The following is a 10,579-nucleotide window of genomic DNA, read 5'->3' as shown; positions in this document are numbered from 1 at the left end:
CATGTGCAATAATCCTCCATTATGAATAAAGCCTCTGTTTCATGGGGCCATCATGACCCAATGTGGAACGGGTTGTGCTGATGATCCACAAAGCAAAATCCATAATCCATGTCTCTCTCCACATCACTCTTTCTTCTTGAGTCTCACTCTCTCATTTTTCCTCTAACCCTCTTGCTGTTTCCCTGGTTCCATTTTAAGAGCCAAAGCTGCACTTAAACAACAACAGCAAACTCATATCTCTCTCTCTCCCTCGCTCTGACACACACACACACACACAAAAACACACACACACACGTACACAACCATCCCATTTACTTTCTCCCTGGTTCCATTAAAGTTTAAGAACAAAAGCTGTACTTTAACATCAGCACTTCCGGTGAACCTGATAAATACTGTATTTGGCCCTTTTGCCGCCACACATCTAGCAATGCTTTTCCTCCCTCACCCCCCTTCTTGGCAGATATTCAAGAAAAAGATCAAACACGATCTGCCCTTCTTAGGCAGGAAGCAGGATAACAGCAGTAGTGTGATGTTTTCAATTCGCCAAACGAGTATAACGATGGAAGCACCACAGCGTTAAGTGCTTGGCGGCGAGGGCAGGAAAGAGTGTCGTCTGCACTGCCTGCCTGACAGGGAGGTTGCCGTGGTGATGGCGGCAGTTGATGTGACAGCGAAAGACGAGTGCGCCCATAAGGGCTCTCCAGCACACAAAAGAGAGGAACTGAGGGGGATGATAGAAAGAACAACAGAGGTAGAGAGAGAGAGAGAGAGAGAGAGAGAGAGAGAGAGAGAGAGAGAGAGAGAGAGAGAGAGAGGGAGGGAGGAATAAGCAGAATGTAAAAACTGGTTGGTATTGATTAACAAATCGTGTCAAAGAGGGTTAGATTTGGCAGACATGAGGAGAAGGGGTGTGGGGCATTTGGAGGGATTAGTTTCAAGGATCGTTGCATGATAGGCCAGAGTGGAGAGTCGCTTTGCTTTTTTATCTGCCTGTTAGTCTTCATAACTGTTATCTGTTGCTTTGCATCATTGCTGTGCTTCTTGTGCAACGTGGGGGGAAAAATGCATTACAATCATATTTTTGGGTTTGGCACTAACTAAAAATGGAATGAAACGAGCATTCATTTTGTGACTTGGTGTAAGGACAGATTGAGTTCTGTGCTGGGATTTAGGAAGTCAGTGTAGTCCAAGTTCACCTCAGAATATTATAGCATGCATTCCAAGTGTAGTCCTTGCCTGCCAGCATGTGTTAGGTCTAGTGGACAGGACACATCTCCCTACAGGCCTCTGAAAGTACATTGGTAGAGGAACCACTCAGAGAATGCCAAAGACACCTGTGAACAGCATCCAAATGAGGACAGTGAACGCTGGCGTAACCCCCCAAAAAAGAATCTCCCTACTCCCCCCAGGGAGGCCTGTAGGAGTGTGTGTGTGTGTGTGTGTGTGTGTGTGTGTGTGTGTGTGTGTGTGTGTGTGTGTGTGTGTGTGAGTGCCTAACCCCTGTGCCAACACGGCTGCCAATACAGGTGTGCCAAACCGGCGGAGCCAGTGGAGAGATGGGGCTGATCATCAGAGTGGGCAGAGCTGACGGGGCATGTGGTGGTGATGATACGATATGAGTAGAGTGGCATCTGCTGTGTGGCAGGACCAATATGGCCTGCTCACGCTCCTCTGTGTCGGTGGCACGGTCCACACAACAGCACAACAGCACTTGACACTCCATCAGAGCTCCCTCAGCACGGAGGACTGGCTGAGGTCATCACCAATTATTGGAACAATTATTGAACTGAAAGGCAGAAAATGGACCTTCCGTCTCGAACGTTTATTATAAACAGCCAGGTATCTTACAGCAAAACACGTACATACACATAATTACCCACAGTGACAATGCCCAAAGCCTTACCACAGTACCAATACATTCATACAGACCATGTTTTTACCATATCAAGTATTAAGCTGTAAGACATTTGTTTAGTCTACAAAAAATTGAATATCCACTCCCAAATAAAGGAACATACTGTATAACGCTGTATTCACACAAACGGCTACTACATGACTCCAATGCTGTGCGTCATTTATTAAGAAATCACAAACAGTATATTACCATGACTGTTGTCTTACGAAATCACATAAATGATTTGCACACTTATAGTACATACGTTTTACAACAAAGTTATTACATTGTTGGTTATGGAAAGTTTTATTACTCATAGAAGATGTCCATAGATGTATTGGAGCTACTTTGTGTAGATGAGCAGAAGGCACATACCTTTGGACAGAGATGAATCCTAGGTGCAGTTCACACTAAAATAGAGTGACATATAGTTTTACTACAGTTTTTACAGTAATCGAGTCAACACAAGCTAAAATCACTCCTCATGTCTACATGACATAGTCAACACTTGGTGACTGCACAAATCAACCGATTCCCAAAACAATTTTGTGCATTTTAATATTGTTGTCAATTGGTGTTGGTCCGAAGCACACACTGTTCTCTATCCTTTCAACAAACAAAAAAGGTTATTGCACGTCCTGCAGACCTTGTGAGACACTGCTTGCCTGTTCCTAACCCACCTTCACCATAACAACAGCGATATCCTGCCTGTGCTACAGTACCAATGCTGCAAAACATTATTATCCCACACATGTCCCTGTGATGGAAGTACATGAGTGGGATAATGAATAGGTTTAAATACGATTGAAGAAGTGCCCATGTAGTTTCAGAGAGAAAGGCAGGAATTGAAGATTCTGATGTGTTTTCAATGAATGTTGACTGACTCTGGTTTCATTATGTTTGGCTCATTACAATACAGACTTTGGTGAAAAACTGAAACACATTATGGTGACTCTGGTATTTAAATGTATCTCAGGTCATCCACGCTTTTGACCTTATTTGCAAATTATTTGATCCACAATTTGACCACTGAGACAAATATCTTTATGGAAATCTAGGAAATCTAAAGTGCTTCAGCATCTATGTTTGTGCATATAAAAACATCCCATCAAAAATGTTGCCCATCTATCAGTGATTATTTGAATCAGCTAGAATAGCTGGATAGGATAACAGTTCATTAATGAACACGAACAAAAGCATAAGGAGCAACAGTGCAACACATATTAAATATGATGATATGACCTTTTCAGGTGAACATTGGTCTTGACATTTAAAGTGATCCATCTTTTTGAAGCTCTATGGACTGGCTTTGGGGAAAGTAAAACATCAACTAATAAGAATCTAATGATACAATGTGTTTACCAATAGTGGTTCAAAAGCTATGAATCTATTTATTAGTAAAGTCTACAGTAGTCGAGCAGTTGTAGTTATGTAAAAGACATGCTCTTCTCATCCAGTGTTAATCTCAGTACGATGTCATAGACTTTGGTCTAAGGCAGAAAGATTCAAATTATATTTACAGAAAAACGCATTTCGATCACAACTAAAGACGACACAACAAACTCTGAAAGGGGTGTGTGTAAAAACGTTGTTGTGAAACCCCATCAATAGGAAAACAAGCAACAAGACCATTTACAGGAGCAAAATACCCACTTTAGAGTTTGGCACGTATGAACTAATTAAGACAGTTGTAAAGGGCTCTGCCAGGTGTGGTGTGGAGGTCTACCGATGAGTTGGTTGGACGGGCGGAGACTTTGCCGTGAAACCTCTTCCTCAGGCTGCAGTCCGTCATGGAGACATTCACAGTGAGTGGCTGGTTTGGGGCCAGCACCGCAGAAGTCACTTTGAAACTCCGTCCATCGTTCTGTCCAGGTGCTCGTCCTCAACTGGATGTTTCTCCTCTGCAATGAACACACACACACAAGGGTCTCTTTATACACATACACACAAACAAACACACACAGACAGGCCTGGAACTACATGAGGGGAACACCCATGTGTGGGACTCAGAATTCTTTTAGTGATCCTGTCCAACTATGTCATAGGTCTAAGTTGCCAGTCATTCTTTCCTTACATCTCAATGAAATTCAAGCACTATACCAGTTAACCCTGTCGTGTTGCTCTGTACAAAATGGGATTTAGTAGTTCTCACCTGCTTCCTGGGCTTGGGCCTGTTCAGGGGCGACCTCCTGGGAACTGAAATCATCTGGGGGCCAGCGGAGTTCCCCGCTCTCTACCTCTCCGCTCTCTGTGGGCTCGACCACTATGGAGGGCAGCCGCTTGGACAGTTTGGGGAACCGCTCGTGGGAGTCCGGAAAGATCTGAGAGGAACAAAATCGCACCGGGTCACCAACAGTTGGACTATTTTCGCCGGGGGTGGGGGGGGGGTGGGGGGGTCATGCGGGTCCTCGCTCGTTCCTCTCTGCATCATCTTCCCAAAACAAGCCTGAACGTTCCATTCCATTCCTTGAACTGCTCGCTTAATTTGGTCTGAACATGTTGGTCTGAATGTTCATGGGTATGGCATCATCTCTGAGAGGACATACCACGCATGTTGGTAGGCCAAACTAATACCTCAAGGACCACAGACCACCTTAATTTCTCTCGCGGTTGTCTAAGTTCCAAGAGAGGAAAGCAGAAGTTGCTGAAAGATCCCATCCCAACCTGTTACAAAAGCTGACAGCCTAAACATTCATCACAGTTCCCCTGACAGTTACAACTGGAGATAACATCTACAAAGGTAGCATGTTGACTGAGGGAAAGGTGGTGACGAGAAAGGTAAACAGCCAATTGAAACCATAAATATATGTTTTCAACCTTCTTCTTCGTATATTCACTCTCGCTGTAAAATTAAGTTTAATGCTACGAAATGAATAGAAGATAACAAGGAGTTTTGAATTCAGCGCATGCTGCGAGCGTGACATCTCCCCATGAAAGCCAAGGCCTCACAGAGCTCTGAAGGGCTTTAACGGACAAGAGGATGTGAGTCACAATTTGTGTGTGCCGCAATTACTTTCATAACACCATCCCTCCAGTGGAGGAAGAAGGGTGTCAGTGGTGGCAGACAAGCAGAAACCTGCATCAGCAAATAGGCCAATCTGGTAAGCCGAGAAACAAACTGGATTGGCTGCTCTCTTCCTGCAGACCTATGGGAGTTCTCCGGCTTCTTGTACAGTGGGTCCCTATTCAACGAGCCAATTAAGACCTCCCCATGTTCTTGCTCCTCACAAACTAATGACACAAATTTCCTGGGTGGATTGTGACCTTTACTGTGGAGACACAAGAGCGAAGCGAGTTTTCTCTTTTCAAGGACCCCTTTAATTCATGGTTTTTTTTTAAAAAGGGGAGAAATTCGGCTGGAAAGGGTGGGTGGCGAACGAAAGGGGGAAGAGGGATGGATGGCAGTCATACAGAAGTTCAGTCAGAAATAGATTCTGACAGCTCAGAGGAATGGATGGACGTTTGCACCTGTCACAGGTAGGAGACACAGGTAGGAGACACAGGGAGGAGACACAGGTAGGAGACTGAGAGGAGACAGGAGATTCGAGAGGCTGGAAGCGATACAAATGTGAGTGTGTGCTTGTTTTTGTCACAGTTTGTGCAAGTGTTGTCTTTGCATGTTTTTGTGTGGGTGACAGTTAGAGAGAGAGATAGAGAGAAATATATATATATAGAGAGAGAGAGAAAGAGAGAGAGAGAGAGAGAGAGAGAGAGAGAGAGAGAGAGAGAGAGAGAGAGAGAGAGAGAGAGAGAGAGAGAGAGAGAGAGAGAGAGAGAGAGAGAGAGAGAGAGAGAGAGAGAGAAAGAAAGAAAGAAAGGGAAAGAGAGAAAGGGATGAGAGAAACGGAAAGAGAGATGGAGACACAGTGACATTTTTAGATGAGTGGATTAGCTGTTCTTTTTTTTCCTATTGTTTGTTTGGCTCATATCCTACCTGAAAGGATATGCCCTCCTCTCCAGAGGCTCCGCCCACTCCAAAGTCTCCGACCGTCGAATCACAAGTGTTCATCACTTCTGTCATCCTGTCAGGAAGCCTCAATCAACAGCCTATGCAAAGAAGGAAGAAGGAAGTCATTCCTCAGTTTAATAACAAAGCCACACCTCAAATTCCAAACATAATACTCCTAATATTAGATTATTGTTACCCCTTACACAAAAAAAATAATATACCTATTTTTTACCACTCACAGGATTGACAAAACTTTACTGACAAAAACAAAAGGCAGAGTTGTATATTCAGTAATGATTTCACCAAAACATTGAAGAATGTTCTCAACTGGATTGGAAACTTCCAGCTTCAAGAATAAGGCCGCAATGAAGCCCCTTTTTGGAATTTTGCAACCTTGGTAGCCTAAATTATGTATACTTTCTTCAATCTTATTCAAGTGCTTTGGAGTGCGAGCAGGAACATTGCTGCTCTACTTGTGGGAAGAAAAATGTTCATACAAATGAGCATTCTTTTTATAGAGAGGATCGTATGAGTTAGAACATTGTTTCTGAGACCAGGAACAAGGAGGTAATAGATCAGTAGTGGGGAAGCCAAAAGTTCAGGTTGTCATGATCTTATTTTTCTTCATGGCTAAAGTTTTTAAGCTTCATTCTTGTTCAACCTCTCGTTGGAAGGTTATGTGTTCATGCATACTATTTTCTTGACAGTAAACTATCAACTATCACCTGTGTCATCTTGAAAGGGAACAGCAAGCAGGAAGTTGGAAAGTATTACAGATAGATGTCAAACAGGTTCATTCAGTGGTGCCTGAAAGAAAATCATTCAGGTTTGACAGTGACACACGTTTACAGAGACACAAACTGTTCCATAACTTCCCTGTACATTTTTGATGTTAACTTAAGTAACCCTAAATCTTGACCGTAGGCAACATTCATCATTTCAAGTAAACTTCGATGTTTACTAATAGAGTTTTCTATTACCTCTAAATTAGGCCTAATTTGAAGTGGGTCACCCCCGAGGGTTACTCAAGTATTTGCTTTCTGGGCCAACTAACACAACTGATTACAAATGATTACATGCTACCTTACTTAACACTATAGTTTCACATGTTGTGACAGAACTAAAAGATGAGGAAAATTACAAAATCCACAAAATCAATACATCCCACACGAAAAACTCTTGTTCGTTCTTGTCCACTTGCTCAATGCTAGCTGATGCAACAGTGTAACTCAATAAATGATGGCGTGATTTGTAAGGAGTGTTGAAACTCAAGCCTCACGTTTTTCCCTTGGTTCCAGCAGGGATAATATGAAAATGAGAAATGATTCAGCTGGACCTCAGCTGGGCCACTAGACACTGATGAGTCTGTGTGTGTGTGTGTGTGTGTGTGTGTGTGTGCGTGTGTGTGTGTGTGTAGTGTATGGTGGTATGGAGTGACTAATCTACTGATTGGCTCCCCTCTGCTAAGCGACCTCTCCACTACAAAGCATGCACGTTTCCCCCAGCAGTTGCCACGGAGACATGGCAGGCGGTCAATAACCTAACTGCGTGTATATGTGTGCGTGTGTGCGTGTGTGCATGCGTACATGCATACATGCATATGAGTTAATTTGTTACAAGTGCCCTAGCCCTGAAAACTCTCAATAATACTTGAGAGCCAGTATAACGGAGATAGTGAAGTAAACTTGTCCGACCTGAAAATGTCTAAGCGCATACCAAGGTGCATACCAAGGCTACAGTTCACAGCACAAAGAATCCATGAAAGTGTTGGTTTGTAGGTCCCCAATGGCAAAAGCTCAAGAACATTTTCTATTTGCATATCCTCCTTGCTTCCCCTAAATGTATATTTGACTATCATACCTTTATCTCACCAATTGTAGTTCCACGATTCTGTCACGAAATAGTACTCAAATGTACTTCTTATGGATCTTTTTGAGAGTCTGAAATGGACAGTGTTTTTGGATAGTTGATGTGTTTTGGAGTGCATGTACTCCCTCCCCCTCCAACCAACCTCCAAAAGCTTCCCATAGTCGTTGCACTCTGACATGCTGAGATATTGGGGGAAAAGTGGGATTCTCAGACTGCATTAGCTGACTAAACTAAAGCGTAGGTCCTCAAGTCAAAAGCAAACTCATCATCCCTTACACCTCTCATTGCGCTCCACTTTTATCCTCATACCCTCAAGACTCGAGCCACGTTTGGTTGTAAAGCAGTATTGTGAAGCGAAATCGATAGATTGAATCAATTTAACCAAAATCGTCACCTGGTTTTACGTTTTAGCAACTAGGACCTGAAATGACTGCTAAGCAGCTAGTAAGTAGAGTCAGGTGCGCTTCATTTGTGACACAGCAAAAACAAGCAGGACAATATGATGCAGCTTTCCTGGAAAAGAAGACCCAAGTCTTTAAGACCCAAATCTTTCAGACCCAAGTTAATCAAACATTTTCATTATATGTACCCAATACCTGTACCACCCAGAAGGTTCCCTTTAACCTTTAAAGGCATTGTTTCACTTCCAAATAAAGAAAAAAGCAAATTTTTGATTTTCAGCCACTAATGTGGATTTGTTAGCTTAGATGAGATGCTTGCATCCAATATACTTCTTCTTGGGATCGCAGAATCCAACTACTCCATCTGTATCAGTGCCGCACACTCTGCAGGCACCAGAGCCCTTGTTAGTGTGCAACCCTTTCATTAGTAATGATTGAGTGGGACAAACAAAGAGAGAGGAGTGGAGGATCAAAGGGTTGAAAACACGTGTTGGCAGTTGGCATTTTGTTATAAAACTAAAGCCAGATACTAAAGCCAGAGTGAACAAACTCATCATAATATTTTGCATCTTATCAACTCTTTTGTCTTGATCTTTTTTTGGTAACGGGATTATTCCTCTCTCCGGCTGGTGTGGCTGGTGTGGTTTATATCTGCCCGCCTGGCTGTCTGCTTGGATGCCTGTATTCCTGCCTGCCTGCCTTTCTGCCTGCATGTCTTCATCTCATATGCATTACTGTGTGCATGTGCACAATTCATGTGTGCGTGAGAATGTTTTTTTTCTGCAGGTTTTTCTGTCTGTGTGCCACACATTCCCTATAGGGCCACCCTGACTATTCTTGATTGATTTCCCATTCTTGACCGTGGAGACCTGCAAGCTAATGACCGAGGAAAAAGCCAGCCATTGATGCAGTTCACTTCCAGCTTCCTATAAGTGTGCACAGTGGCACATAAGGAAACAATGAGGGAGAAGCATAGAAATATTTCTCTTGAATAATTGAGCAGAGCCAAGGAGAGTTCTGCTTGCTCATGGCGTCATGGAAAACCATTTTCAAATCTATGGAAATTATAGACTTATCACAGTTCGCTGCCACATTTACATGGTGATGAGGAAATGGTATCATGTATTTTGAATCATTGCTACCGCTTGAAATAAGTAGCATCCGAAATGTATCATCACCTCAAAGAAAGCTAAGTTTAAAGTGATAAAGTGTTAAGAAGTATTACAAGAAATACTCAAATGACGCTTTCTCAGTCCCACAACTTTCACTACCATCACACTTTCATAAAGAATTCACTTGAACAAAAAATAAATCCAGCTCGGATAGGATCATCTGAGAATAATGTTAGACCGAATAATGTTAGATCATTTTTGTCTATGCGATGTAACCCCTCAGGGATGCGTGCAAGCTACCCCCGGTCATTGCCAGGTGCAATTCAAATCCATGCAAATGAACAAGTCTTTTCATATTACAGTCAGATGTGAAACTAATGTCTAAGTTAAGCTTGCAGGCACCAGCCTGTAAAGACTCATGTTCATATTTGTCTTTACCAGTAGCAGATTGTAAGGCATATTATATTACATCATTTTGCAAACCATTGCCAAAAGAGGATCACAGGGAGTCTGTTCTGATGCCAGATATATTTTGTAAAAATGCCCCAAAGCCAGCCAGGTCATAGAATAAGTGAACCGTGGTCCACATGAGTTATTTATGCACTGGACTGTGTTCCTGTTGAAAATGTGAGATATTTCCCCCCAAAAAATAACAAATAGGTGTCCAAGCAAATGTCCAGTTTTCTGTCTGAAATCCTTTGATACCAACAAACCAAGTTACCATATGTTACATCTGCCTTGAAAAATGTATCACATTTTATGGTTATACTACCAGACTTTACAGCTACTGCTATAATATCAAATTACTTCCATCATGTTTGCATCATCCACACATAGTCATCAGGCACAGTAAAGTTGTGATTCGCGGTACCTGGCAATGGATGAAGAGTCCTCTAGACTAGAGTAAGCTCAAACATCAAAGAACACATACCTTTGTGGACGTCGACTATTTTGTAGTTTTGAAAGAAGTACTCCGATATGGGAGCTGTTGTCGTATTGAGTTATGAGATAAAACACTCTTTTTCGCTCGCTCTGAATGCGAACGGCGAACTTCCAATTCCACTTTCCAGCGGAGACAATATCTTCAGGTCACTGGAGCGTCTGCTTTAAAGCTGTGTGTGAGTGCGAACGTGTGTGTCATGAGTGAGTGAGGTAGCCTACGAAGGAGGGAGGAGAGGAGGAGGGATGGATGGCAAATAGAAGATTGGGTGTAGACATTTGCACATTCTTTTTTCTCAAGTCATTAGTAACTTGATCCAGAGCCGGGTCCAATATTTGTTTTCTTGTTTTATTTTTATGAGTTTTTGAGAAGCTGTTCATTTGAAAAGAGATGCCTTTATGATCGTGAAACAAT

At 42.6% G+C, this 10,579-nt stretch overlaps 1 protein-coding gene across 1 annotated transcript; it reads right to left on the bottom strand.

Annotated features, from left to right (window-relative positions):
- Positions 1–1,803: 1,803 nt before the first annotated feature.
- Positions 1,804–10,336, bottom strand: si:dkeyp-72h1.1 (uncharacterized protein LOC799956 homolog). Its single transcript, XM_067241923.1, has 4 exons — positions 10,157–10,336; positions 5,829–5,941; positions 4,047–4,215; positions 1,804–3,795 (listed from the first exon to the last, which is right to left on the bottom strand). Exons 2-4 carry the CDS (start codon positions 5,913–5,915, stop codon positions 3,734–3,736), a joined length of 318 nt encoding a protein of 105 aa, XP_067098024.1. The 5' UTR covers positions 5,916–5,941; positions 10,157–10,336; the 3' UTR covers positions 1,804–3,733.
- Between the last annotated feature and the right edge of the window lie 243 nt (positions 10,337–10,579).

This window comes from Osmerus mordax, chromosome 8, assembly GCF_038355195.1.
Source record: "Osmerus mordax isolate fOsmMor3 chromosome 8, fOsmMor3.pri, whole genome shotgun sequence".
In the NCBI taxonomy this organism is placed as follows: Eukaryota; Metazoa; Chordata; class Actinopteri; order Osmeriformes; family Osmeridae; genus Osmerus; species Osmerus mordax.
The sequence above is the reverse complement of the archived record's forward strand: the minus strand, read 5'-3'. Positions and strand labels throughout refer to the sequence as shown.

Coding starts and splice junctions, on each gene's coding strand:
- si:dkeyp-72h1.1 (XM_067241923.1), bottom strand. CDS start 5,915: ATGACAGAAGTGATGAACACTTGTGATTCGACGGTCGGAGACTTTGGA. Junction 4,216..5,828: donor AGGAGGGCATATCCTTTCAG/GTAGGATATGAG, acceptor TGTTCCTCTCAG/ATCTTTCCGGACTCCCACGA. Junction 3,796..4,046: donor GGCCCAAGCCCAGGAAGCAG/GTGAGAACTACT, acceptor TGTTCATTGCAG/AGGAGAAACATCCAGTTGAG.